The 16,166-nt window shown below is 19.5% G+C and overlaps 1 protein-coding gene across 2 annotated transcripts; it reads right to left on the minus strand.

The window, feature by feature from the left end:
* Positions 1-87: 87 nt before the first annotated feature.
* On the minus strand, positions 88-15,511 carry LOC100870595 (scavenger receptor class B member 1). Of its 2 annotated transcripts, XM_031919667.2 has the most exons (11): positions 15,196-15,511; positions 12,147-12,252; positions 7,125-7,216; positions 6,845-7,005; positions 6,629-6,770; positions 5,559-5,759; positions 3,692-3,852; positions 3,328-3,614; positions 2,685-2,803; positions 1,973-2,098; positions 88-1,596 (listed from the first exon to the last, which is right to left on the minus strand). In XM_031919667.2, exons 2-11 carry the CDS (start codon positions 12,178-12,180, stop codon positions 1,306-1,308), a joined length of 1,614 nt encoding a protein of 537 aa, XP_031775527.1. In that variant the 5' UTR covers positions 12,181-12,252; positions 15,196-15,511; the 3' UTR covers positions 88-1,305. The 2 variants fall into 2 exon arrangements, with proteins under 2 accessions (XP_031775527.1, XP_031775528.1); XM_031919668.2 differs by lacking the exon at positions 5,559-5,759.
* Positions 15,512-16,166: the final 655 nt, after the last annotated feature.

Below are 16,166 nucleotides of genomic sequence, written 5' to 3' on the forward strand. Positions count from 1 at the left end.
TTGTTTATTATTTTAATTATTTGTATAACAGAATAGATGATATATCATATAGATATTATCTTAAGTATTTTTATAATAAAAAATTGATTATAAAAGTATTAAAATTTATTATAATAGATAAAACAATTTTTGTATATAAGACATAAGTAAATATAAATATATAATAAGTAATGATTGTTGTTTCTGTTTTATATATTGAATAATTCTAAATGAGATTTAAGTGTGATTTTATAAAATTTATATAATATAATTTAATTTCTACAAAAATATTCAAACAAAATCAGGTATAATCATAAATATTTATAGTAACTGATAAATTTTCATTAATTTGTTATATTAATTAGAAACTGTAATTAATTTAATTACATTCATAATTATATTATAATATTTTTTTATTAAAAGAAACTCTATACTGAAACGTATATAAGATTTGTTTCGAGTAGTAAAGATATTTCCGGTGATGCGAATCGGAATAGAATGAAGTGTTATAGTGATTATTGTTTCAATGAAAATATTGAATATAGATATACATAAAAATACAAAAATTTAATATTAAAAAACACGTAAGTCATTTATTATTTTTGAATTTTCGCATTTACTTTCAAGTATTAATAATAATTAATATAATTAAAATCTTTCTATAAATTAATTTCATCAATTGTATTCTGTACATAAAAATATAAAAGAATTTATATATTTGTTTTCATTATTTGAAAATATTCACTTTTTTTAATTTTCAATTTGTTCATATTATTGGTTATGTTACGTATTAATAATATATATATATATATATATATATATAAGATATAATTATATTAAAATATATGTATAATATATATATATAAATTATTATAATAAATAATATCATAATAACATTTATATACATATAAAAATTAATATAAAATATTATTAATATAAGATGATATTATTATCTGATATATATATGATATATCATTATAATATTATTTATCATTATATAATATACATTCAATTATATGTATATGAAATTTCAAATTATTTTATAATATATTAAAAAAGAACAAAAAAAAAATTAAATAATAATATTCCGATAGAATAATATCGATCCATATATTTTTAGCACAAAACCCTGAATGTGTATCGTAACATAGAATACCTTTTTGTGTATTCTGAGTCAATTAAAATAGTAGATAGCACGTTGATACATTTTTTTTCACAAAGAAAAAAATTGATTACTATTCTATAATAGATAAAAATATTTTTTTCTTTTTTCCCTTTATTATTAATTACGTATACGAACTTCTAAAATTTTTCTATAGCAACTGGTTAACTAAATAAATTTGACTTGGATCTTATCTTTTTAATATTCGGCAAAATACGTATTGTTGTATATTGACTATAATTCAATGGTATTCGTAAATCGCAACTTTCTCTTCTTTCGGATGGAAGTGGTTCCTGTTGCTGATTGATAGTCCACAATATAGCTAATAACGATAATACGAACATCGTCATTCCTGCGATAGCTAGTAACCAAATTATCACTGTTTGTACCATTGGGCATATTTGAAGTATTAATTTTAAAATGAATGTTAGATCATTTGGTAACGAATCCATTACCTGAAAATAAATTTATGAAAATATGGATTTGATTTGATTATAGTTTTTAGTATACATATATTTTTAGAAAGGGGATAGAGCTAATGACTTATTATTTCTTAAAATTTAATATCTTAAGATAATGAAAATTACATAAATTTAGATCTATTAGAATAAATAAATTTTAATCTACAAATTGTATTATATTTCGAAAATTGGAGATATGGTACAACGATTAAAGATATATTAAAGATATATTAAGAAGAAATTTAAATTATAAAAGAAATTTTATACATTGAGTGATTTTAGTAGTATGTTTATACCTCTAATAATTGAATAGAATTATATTTCATTTTATATATTATATTTATATATTGAAAAACAAGAAAATATTTACCAAGTCAGTCCAAAATAATGGTATCGTCATATCATTAAAAGCCCTGATTTTGGAATTATAAATTGTACGTTGCATAACGAGATTAATCTGTATTTTCGAGTTAATTTTCATTGGGATACCGATCGTCTGTGGAAAAAAAAAGAGAAAAATATGATTTTCTTCATTATTGATCTTTGATAATCAAATTCAATTATTTTCAACTTTGACATTAAAAATTTAAGTTAACTATCTCGTTAATTTTTAATAGGTATTAGATAATCATTGGATAACTTTCGAATATATTATTGTTTTACATATCATGTTTTTATTTATGAAATACCAAGTAACTCTTCGTTATAGAAAATATGCTCCAGATAAAAATTATTTAAGAGTAACTAGTTTTGTTTTATATATATAAATCACTAAGTAAATAATAAGATTAAAAAAAGAAATTGTGAAAAAAACGATAATGAATGTTGAATAGATAATTACATAAATAATTTCTCAATAATAAGATAAAATAAAATCTTATTCATTTAAATTCATCAAAATAATATAAGTAGATAATAAAATTTTATCAATTTTTTTCCTATTGTATATAATTTCTCGTTTAAATAATGTAGTCTATCAGATAAATAGATTCAATCGATGGAAATTCATTTAATTGATTAAAATTTTGTTAAAATAATTGGAATTCTAATATAGCTTTATTTATTATTAATATCCTATTTACCGGCTGTATTATAATTTGCGAAGTATGTTTTTTAGAATCCGGATTAAGACCTTCCACATTATCGTATATACTGGAATCAGCGTGAAGAAAATGCGGCAATGACATCGCTGCAGGTATAGCTAAAATAATATTTACATATTTTATATTATTTGAAAGTAATATATTTAATACATTTTTTCTTTTTCTCTCTCTATTATTGAAATAAAACTATATCATTCTTTAATTGGAACTGATAAAAATTATCTAATCTAAGAAAAAAGAAAAATAATAAGAAGAAAATGTTGATTATCAATTTCAATTAAAAAAATGATATAGTTTTAATTACATTCAAGAGATAATTAATTTAAAATCATTTTATGAAATGTCAGATTAAATACAACAGCTAACATTTTACATTATATTCTTCATGTAAAGTTCAAACTTTGATATTTAATATTACAATGATGTTATTCTTGCAGAATAAAAATTTTGCCATCATAATATTCATAACTCAACTCGTGTAGGAGTTCACATCATCGAATAAATCAAGATAAAGTAAGTCAATATTTTTTTTAAATTTTTAGTAATAAAGCTACATTTCAAGCTAAATTTCAATAGAAAATAGATTAGACACTATATCTTTCAATTAACAGAAGATTCTTACTATAATAACATGGTGTTATATCAGAAAGTCCTTTCTTCAAACATTGTTTTTTTTTCCGACAATAACAGGCATTATTCGGATTTTGTTCAGCAGTATCCAAAAAATCATCCGACATGCTGTAAAGATAACCATCCAAACCGTTATCCATTATCACTTCCTTTTTGAAAACAATTGGTATAGCTTTACAGAATGCTTTTCGAAATATTCTGAATACAGCATGTTTGTCTAGATAAGATGGAAATAATTCTCCTTCAGTAGTTCCTTTAATGCGATTGCAAATAGTGTTCCTGTAACATGAATAATTTGTAACTATTTGTATTTTATTTAATTTTTATTACATTTCTATTTTATTTAGATCTCATACTCCGGATATGTTTCATTTCCATCTTCTTCTCGATAACCCCATTGTGACATTCCTGGACTACCATTATATAATTGTATACTTAAATAACGTCCTTCCTCCTCAGTCATATTTTTATTTTTTGCAATATTCATCAATACTATATTTTCCCCTTCGTCGTACATCTAAAGATTATCAATAAATTTTTTTTTCATTACGCTATTCATAACATTATTAAACACTTTTTCATAAAAAATAATATTTATTGAGTCTTGATAACAAGTACTATAAAGCGATAATAAATATTCAAATATAATAAAATTAACGTTAAATAAGCGGAAATGCATTTATCATTTCAAATAAATTATATTCGATTATAATTTATTTATAGCTTTCTGATATTTGTTATATGTTTTATAACAATAAGAAAAATAAAATCATAATTTATTGAATATTTTCACAAAAAACATTCCGAAGTTAATAAAAGATATTTTAAATTAATTGCATATTAATGATTGCAAGTGCATTGAACTTGTTGTAATATGTCATTATGCTTTTAATGAGATATCGCTCTAATGTATAAATTATTTTTCCGCTTCTCAAATACATATATAGAAGTCTTTAGGAATAAATCTTGCATAATACAATACAAACTCAAAATATTAATTACTTATTGATTAGATACACATATTATGACGACATTTTTATAATCAAAAATCTAAAAAACAAAACTTTTGCTATATAAATTAAATAATCGTAAAAGTTGATGAAATTTCCGGTAAAGAATAATTAGTTCAAATTAATTCATAACTGCAACTCTTTATTCAAGTCTAGGAACAACTATTACCGTCTTTTTTTTACGATAAAAAGTTGTTGACTTTAACCTCATGAACTCTGAAATGCATGTATGCGTGAATAGTGAAAGGATCAATAAGTAGAACCAATTGCGAAAATGATTACTAATTTGAAATAGTAAAAATATTTAAACATAATATCGCGTTTTGCTCGTATATTAATGCATATGTAATATTATGTTTTTCTTATAATATATGTTATATATATGAATGCATTATTCGAAAGCGTTTACACGTGGTATAAATATGCTAGTTTAGTATTATAAAAACTTGAAATAATTCATTTTATTTATGCGCAAACAAAGTCGATTGTTTTAATTTAACCAATATAATTTATATTTGAAGTTTATAACCAATAATTACACTTATGCGCAATATAGTTACTATGCAATTAGTGTATTTACGTCAATTTAATGATACAAGTTTCTTGAAAATAAGAATTAATCGTTAAATATGTCGAAACATGATTAACACATTAGCTGCTATGCGACATATATCAATTTTTTGTATATAACAAATATATTATTAATTCACTTACTTAATGCCAATTCATTATTAAAATACTTTACATTTTTTTTGACTTCTTTATGATACGTTAGAAAAGTTAAAAGTGTATAAAAAGTACCATAAGTTTTTGAAATTTTAGATAATAACATGATATAGTGGTATTTGGAAAAAAGCATGTTAAATTAAGCACGAGAATTATGTTAATTATCGATATTTTTTTTTTTTTTGAATATTAAATCATGAATATTAATTTTGTACTATTAATTCAGATTTATTATAATAGTAGAAATTTTAATGTAATAAATTAAAAACTTTGATTTCTTAATTCTGAAGATTTGAAACAATGATTTCTTTTATATTAAATTATTTTTTCAAATTTTGTAAAATATTTGTTCAATATTTATATCAATCAAATGTAATTTCAAATATTTTGGATACACTTAAGATAAATAAATTCTATTAAAACAATAAATTAATTATTTATTAAACTGATTTACTATTATTTACTATTAATTAATTAAATTACTCACTCTGTCGAGTAATCCAAATTTAATGAAGTCTATAAAATTTGGCACAATTCCACTAGCAAAACGAATCAGTTTGTCTTCGTAGCCCCAAAGATAATCATGAACGCTCAGTTTTAATATCGGTTTGCTATCCAATATATTTATCAAGCTCGTCCAAGGATAGTTAACAAAAAATCCAGCGTCGTGCAACGATGAAGAAAGTCCCTGAGTGTTATTAAATATAAGGGCATAATTACGAAAGACAAAAAAATGTATAAACATATATTTTTTTTTATTAATAATTAATTTGTTATGCTCTTTGAGGAATGATCTTCTACAGATTTGATCAGTATATTAAACAATATTTAAAATCACGATTAATAGTAATCAAAAAAAAAAATATAAAAAAAAACAATTATTTTCATGTATGTATTAATGAATTTCGAAAATTCCATACATATATCATTGATATTATATATTTTTTAAATAGTCTTGTAACAAATAGAGTCGATATCGTAGTCAAAATAATGTATTATATCAGAATATATTACGTATTCATTGTACCATTGTTTTTATAAACATGAATGAAGATTGGGAATAAGTTATTATACATAGAAAATTTTAAAAACAATATGAAATTATTAATTATCAATATACATATATTTTGTTACATGTTATTATGTCAACAGATCATATTGTAAAAAATTGTTAAATAAAATATTTTCTAGAAAAAAAAATAATGATTATTATGATTTATATTAAATTTATTTCTATATTATAATTAAACTATTTTTATTGAATATTAATTAACTTTTAACTGTTTAATTGTGTTTAATTAACTTTTAACTGTTTAATTATATTTGTAATTAATTTTGCATTTAATAAGATATGTAATATATATTTTTATAATTTTTTTTAGTGATATGTATGAGATAAGATATGTAATATATATTTTTATAATTTTTTTTAGAGATTGTTAATAAATCAATTGAATAAAATGATTGAAATTTTTGCTTATAATGGATACATTAATTCTATTAATTAGTAAATAACAGATCATTATTAATTGATGTATAAATTAGATATTCACTTACCAACATAGGTATATTTGGAACATGAACTATATCTTTTTTTGGATCATTAATTGACATTTCTGGAACGTATATTATTGTTCTTTTTGGAATGTATGAAATCATATTTTCATACCAAGTAATATTATGGTTTTCCACTATTTCTCTAAGAAAAAAATACAATTAATATCATAAATAAAATTTATTTAATTATGAAATTATTAATTATATATTGATTACTGATAAACATAAGGTCCAATTTCTTCAACTTTTAATTTTACTCCGCCTTTGAGGAATTCTTCCATGTTCGTTATATTAAATATGTATACTTTTATGTAAATCTGAATTGGAGGTTTCTTCCATAATTCAAAAGCCATTGAATTTGGTCTCATTTCCAGATTCTAAAAGTATATTTTCGCAATTAATGTTAAAGTTTAATAATCATGTATTAAAATATGTATACTTTTATACTTTTATATTTGCATTTAACATTTTTATAATGTAATTATAAAACACTCACATATTCCAATATTAATTTTGATGGATTTATTATATATATTAAATAAGATAAAATGCTGCAACTTATACCCAATGAAAATAATATTATGCATTCTGTAATAGAAAAGAAAAAGTAATTAATAATATTTTTTAATTTTTTTATATTTTATTACTATTTTTTTTGTATTGATCATCGTATTGATCATTCGTTTGTTTTTTTTTTTTAATATTTTATTTCGAAAATATATTTTGATAAAGATTAAATGAGAAACATTGAATTAATAAAGAACATAAGACTATTGATTTATTTAAAATATGATTCAGATGTGCATAAAGATAAATAAAGGTCTATAAATATTAAATGTATAAATTATTTGTAGTAGATAAATGATGGAAAATTTTAAATAAATATTATTGATATTTATTTGATTATTTAACTATTTACTTTATATTAATAAACCGAAAATTTTTTAAAATATATGAATATTTCGACTGCAATTTATATGTTGAATAATTGAAATCCGCTTGTCGATAAAAAATAATTTATGTATGTTGATTGACTCATCATATCATTTCGATTTAAATAAATTAGATTTTGAAAGAAAAAAATATATTATATATGTTTACTAAAAGATGAACCGATAAATAATCATAATATAGATAAAAATAACTAAAATATCTGCGATGTCTAGACTCATTAAAGACTATAAAAAGAGAATTAAAAAATGTTTTTTTTTTATTTTTGCAAATCTGAGCGACACGAATTTGCATAAATAATATATGATTACAAGTTAAAAGAAATTAAGATAAAGTGACAAACAGATTTAAAATTATGCATATGGAACCGAATATTTACTTGAAAAATTACTAGTAAAGATATTCTTTTATGCATACAGCTTATTTTCTTATGCATATCGTAAAAATTATATTTTACTCTAACTTGCATAAAATAATTCTGTTATTCAGAGAAATTCAAAAAAGTTATATGATCATTATTTTCATATTACATTTTATCATTTTCAATTTTTTATATTATATATATTGCATTATATTATATGCACTTATTTTGATTTTTGAGATTTAAAAAATTCTTAATTTATTATTTCGTGACATTATAATCTTATCTAATAAAAACAAGTTCTTAACTACGCAATATTTGTTTCATAACAATATAAAAAATATATCTTATATAAAATTTTAATCAATATATGTGCATATTTTGCAATGATTATAAATTTTCTCTAAAATAGACGATTTTCTAAATGAAATCATATAATTTTAGTAAAAAATTAATATAAGAAAATATTATCTTATAAATTTTTCTACGATATTTTATTCTACATATATAAATAAAAGTTATATTGATTAGTGATTGATGCATTAAAAATTTTATAATTTTATTTAAATATTATTTTGAGATAAAGATTATTTATTTATTTCAAAGTATTTCAATAATAAAGATTATTTCATTTTTGAAATCTCTTACCGGAAAAATATTTACTTAAAGAAAAATTAATGATCATCATACGATATCTACCTTGAAAATAACTTCTTTTTTTCGTGAAATATACATAAGTTATTAGTTAATTGCGGTCAAAGATTCAAATAGGATACTTTGTATATTCAATTTGATCATAAGTGCATGATTTTCAAGAAACTCTTCATTATAGAAGGACATTTGTGGAATATGTATTTGGGCCAAAGACATTACGAATCATTCTTGGAACATATATATATATATATATATATATATATTTGAAACATCAATACAAAAATGTTATTAATGAACGTCAATCATGCCCTATGCTACACCATATATGATTCATACTATCTTGCTTACCTTGACTTAAATTTAATTTAAATAGTAGTAAGAAAGAGAATTTATGTAAGAACGAAATGTTCGATATAAAAGAAAAATTTTCATGATTTCTTTTACAATTGTTCATTATAATTTGAATTCTCGAATTTTTCGAAATATTAAAAAGAAAATATATTATTCAATCGAACAAATATTCAATTATGAACATGTGTTTAATTTCATGTGTTTAATAAATGATTATATAATAAATTAATAACATTATATATATATATAAAATATTGTTTCAAAATGATAATTTTAAATGACAATTTTCCGAATATTATATGTGTTAATTATGAAAAGATATTTTATCATTTGATTATACAAGTTTATTGGATATTCAATAAATGTAATTTCTCTAATATTTTTTTTTATTATTTATAATATTTGTCTATTATAATAACGTGAAGAAATATGGATATCGAATATTTGAACAAATTATTCTTATTCATATATTTTATTGCTTTTTCGATTAATATGAAATACATATATATACCCAGTTTATTGTATAAATATATATAGGATTAAAGTTATAAATGTTATAATTAATGATTATTTAAAAACATGTTATAAAGTTACATTTGAAAATAAATGAATTAATATAATAATGCAATTGATATTATAATGTCTTTTTTATTTATTATTATAGATAAATATAATAGATATTAGATATTAGATAATAAATATAAATAGATATTCATTTATCTTTTTAAACATGTTAAATTAATCATTATAAAATTCAATTGAAAGAATTAAATAGAAATAAATGAAGAATTATCATTATCAAATTATGAATTATTACATGTATCGCCTATCACTTTCATATATTATGAAAATAACAGAAAATATATTAACTAATAAATTAATTCGATATATTTTAAATCTGCTAATTTTTTCAATTTAACTTTTTATATTATTACTTTTTATATATTATTATTATTATTATTATTTTACATATTATTACATTTTAACTTTTTTTTATCATTATTTAGAATATATTTGGATATTCATAGTATAATAATTATTTAATATCGTTTTGTTTGGGAAAGTCCCCAGAATCATTTCGCGTTGAAAGCAATTAAATGACTGCTATATAAACACAAAACACTTCTAAAAACTTTGAAAAATTATAATTTTTTTTAAAAGTTGATTCTTGCAAAAACAGTGGAAAAACCGGTTTGTAGATTTACATTCATTAAAACGCGTATAAGAAATATATAAGAAACGCGTATCGAATATTATAAAATCAAATATATGTCGACCAAATATAAGATATTTTTAAAAAATTTTTTCACTTTTTTACTGAATGAAAAAGTCGAACAATTTCAAATTCTAATTTGATTAATTTTAACTTAACTCTATATGATACAATATTTTGTATAATGAGTTATATACTTCCATTCAGAAATTTTAAGACAATTATTATATTTACTTTAAAATTAGAAAAAAATTAAATAATTAAGTTATATTTTACATAATAAAGAAAAATATAAGAGAAATTAATTATTTCATTTAAGAAAAGTATACAATTTAATATATCGAAGTTTTATTAAAAGTATAGCTGTTTTAAATTTTTTTAACATGTAATATACGGTGTTATTTAAAAAATTAAAATATTTATATTTATTTTTTTTTAATCGTTCGTTCAAAAAAATTTTTTTTTTTATCTATTTTATTATTTTAATTAATTGACATATCCTTTAAAAGAATCATGATATGTTTTCATACATATCAAAAATCTGATTTAAAATGATTAATGATTTATTCCACCTTGATACTTCATATGTATATTACTCATTATAATAAGTGTCTTATTGATATATTTCTTCAAACATAAATATAAATTAAATATTTTCGATTATCGTTACATTACAGATAATTTATTATTGATTTATACTTATTATTGAATTTGTTTCGCAGTAATATAACAGTTCTTATGTTCTGTAAGAAATTAGCATATCATCTTAATATATTACTGGTAGCTTTTCAGTATAACGAAACATACAACGTAAATATGTGTAAATAAGGCAATATAAAAGGCTTATTGATGTTTTATTGCCAAAACAAGAATAATATATTCAAATTGTTATTATCATTGTTAGTGGATTAATAATCACATTAGTATACACATATCATTTATTATTATTTTTTTTTAGCTCAGCAACAGAATGAAAAATAATTGAAACAATAAATTAAATTCGTGACAACGCGCGTTTCGTAAATTAAAATTTTTTTTTTTTTTAATAATTCATTATCAGTCTTTATTATAATAATAATCATAATAATTATCATTTTAATCACACATAATTTCCAATAAAAAAAGATGTAATAATAACTTCTCACTTAATAAAATTATTTTGTATTTATTTTATATTTATTCAATAAAATATTCATCCAAACATCAAAGATAAAATAGTCGTAAATTTTGCATAAATTATTTATCGAATCACGAATAGATTTACTGTTCGATTTCAAAGTTTTTTAAACGATTGCCGCATCGGTTAATTTATGTCAAAAATATGTTAATGCGACATTCTACCGAGATGCGTGTCATTTTACACGAGTCTCGCAATATATCTAACAGGGAATTCCTTGGACCTATTTATTTGATAGAAACACTTTGATTTTACTAGTGTATACTTAAGATTAAACATAATTACGGGTAAAAGAAAGTTATAACGGGACAATCATTTTCTTTCGACCTTGTTCGTATTAATTTTCATCGTCTCGTTAATCGGATTTCTTTCAAGATTTTGATTACACGTTTGATATTCACGTAATAGAGTTTCTTTATAATGACTTTCGTAAAAGTCAATCTTCCATCTCTTACATCATTGTATTTAAGTATAAGTGTATGTATAAGCTTATTATATTTCTGATAATTGTATTTAAATTATTGTATTTAAATTGTATTAAATTATATTTAAATTATCATAATTAATCTTAAAAAAAAATATTAAATCATTTTTTTTTTTTAAATAATTAATGTAAATAATGTTACGAGAATAATCGTTTATGATAAATTAATACGTCATTAATAAAAAAAAATGAGGAAAATATCACATAAGAAATGTAATTATAGCTAATTAAAATTACGTTGATTTATTATACGAGTATATTATACTTTTCTTTTAAATGCGTACTTATATTCAATGTATTGAGTTATTGTATTCAATATTTACTTACTTTTGAATCGTTGCAATGGATTTGCGAATTTCATGATTGTAACCCAGTTTTCATGCACTTATTTCTTTACTTTTCTTTTTTTCCTCACCTTGATTGTACCTTTATTCTGAAACAGTATATATTCTGAAATGTTTTTATATAATTTGAAGAACAAACTCTTCATAGGGTAACGTTTTTTTTTCTATACCAAGAAGATAATTACTTTCGTCATCTTAATACTGATACAATATGAAAAATATATAAAATTTTAATATAAAATTTATATTTATTGAAGAAAGTTAAATTAAAAATAGTTTTTATCTTTTCTTATTTGAAGTATTTACATTACATTACTTTTTGAGAACATGCTTATTTTTTTTTGAACTAGTATTATATTAGAAAAGATTTTCAAGATAGATCTAAAATAGATTGAAGAACATTCACGGTAAAAATTTATATATACATTTCAAATAAGTTTGCATTTCCAAAAATACAGGATGTTTGAAAAAAGATGTTCAAATATATAAATAATTTATTAGCTATTAGATTAACATAATACTCGAAAGACGACAGTTTTCATTTCATTTTTAAGAAAAATATACATACTTTAAATTTGAAACGGTACTTCATAAAGTTTACTTAAATTATTTGCATTCTTATTGTGTGTCTATATAGCTATGACTAAATATATAACTTTTCAGTTAAAATTTTTGACATCTTTCTGAAATTGTATTATTAATAATTTTATTATATACTTAACAACATCTTTTATTAATATTGTTATGATTCAAAGATTACATTTGCATAGCGCTAATGTATCTTTGTCATCGATGTGTATCGAGAATTTGCAATGTTAATTGAATGGTATTGCAGCAATAATGCTAATTGAAAAAAATAACGAGTGTTTTCCAATGAACCTGCGTGACATATCATAAAATTATTATCAATAATTAGAAATTAATTGGTATTTAATATAGTTTTTTCTATTATATCTGAATAAAATGTTTGATTTAAATATCTTTGATTAGAAAAAACCGGTTTATTCATCATTATTTATTTTTTTATGGTTTTTTTTTTCTTTTAAAAATCTGATAAATTTTATATCATTATATCATAACAAAGTTTCGTATCTTTCCTTTAAATACGATAGAATTAATTAAAAGGTCACTGAATATAATTTAAATTTTAATCTTTTTTTTTTCTTTCATCATTTTTTTTTCATTTTATTCAGATAATTATTAATTTTATATTTTTAATCCTATATATACATGTGTTTGTGTGTATACGTTTTTAATATACAATAAATATTAAGATTAGATTCTGAATCATAAATTTCTTTTCTTAGCAAATTTTTTTTAAACAATAATATTTCAATGATTTAACATATATGTGTTTGTTAATAAATAAATTATTAAAAAAAGATATAAATTATTTAAAGTTATTTAAAATTAATTATATAAAACGAAGATATATTATATAATCTATTTTAAAAACTTATTTTTTTTTTAATATATATTTCATTTTTTTGTTATTCGTAATAAAAATTTGTTTGATTTTTCAAGATCAAAATAAAATAAATTCTTTAAAAAAAGATATATATATATATATATATATATATATATATATATAGTCAATTATGTATTAAAATATACTATTTTAAATATTTATTTAATAATATTATTATTCAATGCTTGCTAACTTATTAATTATTTATATAATTAAATTAATTGGATTTATATTTTGCTTTTAAAATTCTTGATCCAATTCATTTAGTGACTTTAACGCTTGGTTAAGCGACAGTTATGTTAGAAATCAACTTAGAACGATACAATTTAAAATTTTTTATACGATTTTTATAGTAGTATAGTATTTTATATTTTTATAATTCAATTATATAATTTTCATTGAGATTATACATTATGATAATATGAAATTTTAAGAATCTTATACAACATTTTTATTTAACTTTCTCGGAAAAAAATTTCTAATTAACCTAATCTATATATAATATATATATATATTTATATATTTGAAAATATTATTTTAATCTTCTTTAGATAGAATGAAATTTAAAAGATTATTTTGAATCTATATAAATAAAGTAACTCAATAAATAACTAAGCTGAATAACTAAATATATTTGTTTTTCTTTTATTTAATTATATAGATTAGATAGATATTAGATATTAGATAGATATTAATAATTATAATATGTAATACATTATTAATGAAAAATTTGTTGTAATCTTAAGTGTTATAAATATAATTGTATAGATTTGTACATTTCTTAAAATTTTTACAATAATAAATAATTAGAATACACTAGTTTTATTCCTTTTTTTAATAATAAAATTTCAAATAAAAAAGAAATAACAAGTTTTGAAAGTAATAAATTAAATAATCTGAATAAAACAAGTTTATCTTTCGAAATAAGTCTTGCATCAATAATCGATGCACACAAAAAGAAACAAAGAGCATAGTAGTAAAGCATAGTATGCAAAATCGTACGTGACTCGTATATCCATCTCTTAATAAAATTAGTTATTAATTAGCCGATAAAATATATATAGTGAACTGAGAAATCATAATAAATTTAATTAATAGAAGATGATTGGAATGATGCTATTTTAAATTATTATGATTTTTAATTATTTAATAATGTTAATAATAGATTTTAATTTTAATAAATTCTATTAAAATAATATTTAACAAAATAATTATATCAAATTTAAATGCAATTTTAATCCTTATTTACAAAATATATGTTGGATCTCTATAAAATTAAAAAAAAAAAAAAAGAATTATTTATTAGATATACTTAATTAGTATTTAATTTAATATATATAATAGTATTATATAATAATTAGTATTTAATATTAATATTATCTGTTTATTATTTTTATTATTTCGAATATTTATTTAAGCATTTAGATATCACGATAATGTATTTAAAATAACATGAAATATATTTAATTATATATTAATGTCACTATTATGAGATTTATATTATTTTGCGAACACAAAGAAAAAATAAGTTTAAAACTACATTATTAAAAAAAAAAAATCTTACCTGAAAAAATTCTTGAGATATTTACAAGAGTAAAAAAATTCCAACGAGTAAAATTATTTCAAAAATTTATAATTAAATGTATATCACAATACTATGTGATACTTTTTACACTTTGATATAATTAAAATTTCGATAAATAGATAATATATGTTTAATTCACGTTTTAAAAATTCACAATTTTTACTCCGTGAAGACACTTTGTATTACTTGTCACTATATATGTTCTCTCTATGTTGTTATTAGTGAACACGAATCTTGTGGTTCACTCTGTTTTATACTGTCTCCTGATCACTAACCCCCATTCGACTCCAAAGACGTCCATGATTTCTTTCATGTACAGTAGATATCAAAATACTATTATTAATAATATTTGATTCGTTTTATAAGAATATAAAAAATATCTTTTTTTTCCTTAAGTGATTAAGTAAAAAATACTTATTTGTAAATGACATGAATTAAATTGTTTTTATTGAAATATTCATTTTTAAAAATTAGAAAATTAGTATATATATTATATATAGTATATTTTAAATATTTTAAAATTTTTGGTATTTTAAATATTTGGTACTTTTTTGTATATTTTTTTCGATTAGAAATATATAAATATGTAATATATAATATATAATCAAAAATCCTTAATATTTCAATTTTATAAGAAATGATTTATAGATTTCTAAAAAAATTTGTTTAAAATGCATAGCAATGTTATTTATAATAGTGAATAATATTTCGAATATGGAATGTAGACATTTCCATATTTCATATTTCTAAGAAATATATTTTAAATAAAGAAACATTTAAAAACATTTCTAAGAAAAATATTTTTTATAAATATTAATTAAATAATTTAATATTATAATATAATATTAAGGATATTTTAGAGTTATAATATAGTAAAGTATTAAAATATTTAAATAAAATTGCATACAAAATTTTTTATTTATTAAAAAGATTGTACAAATTTAAATAAT

Source organism: Apis florea, unplaced genomic scaffold (assembly GCF_048593485.1).
Source record: "Apis florea isolate Af1SG1 unplaced genomic scaffold, ASM4859348v1 contig_2897_pilon, whole genome shotgun sequence".
NCBI lineage: Eukaryota > Metazoa > Arthropoda > Insecta > Hymenoptera > Apidae > Apis > Apis florea.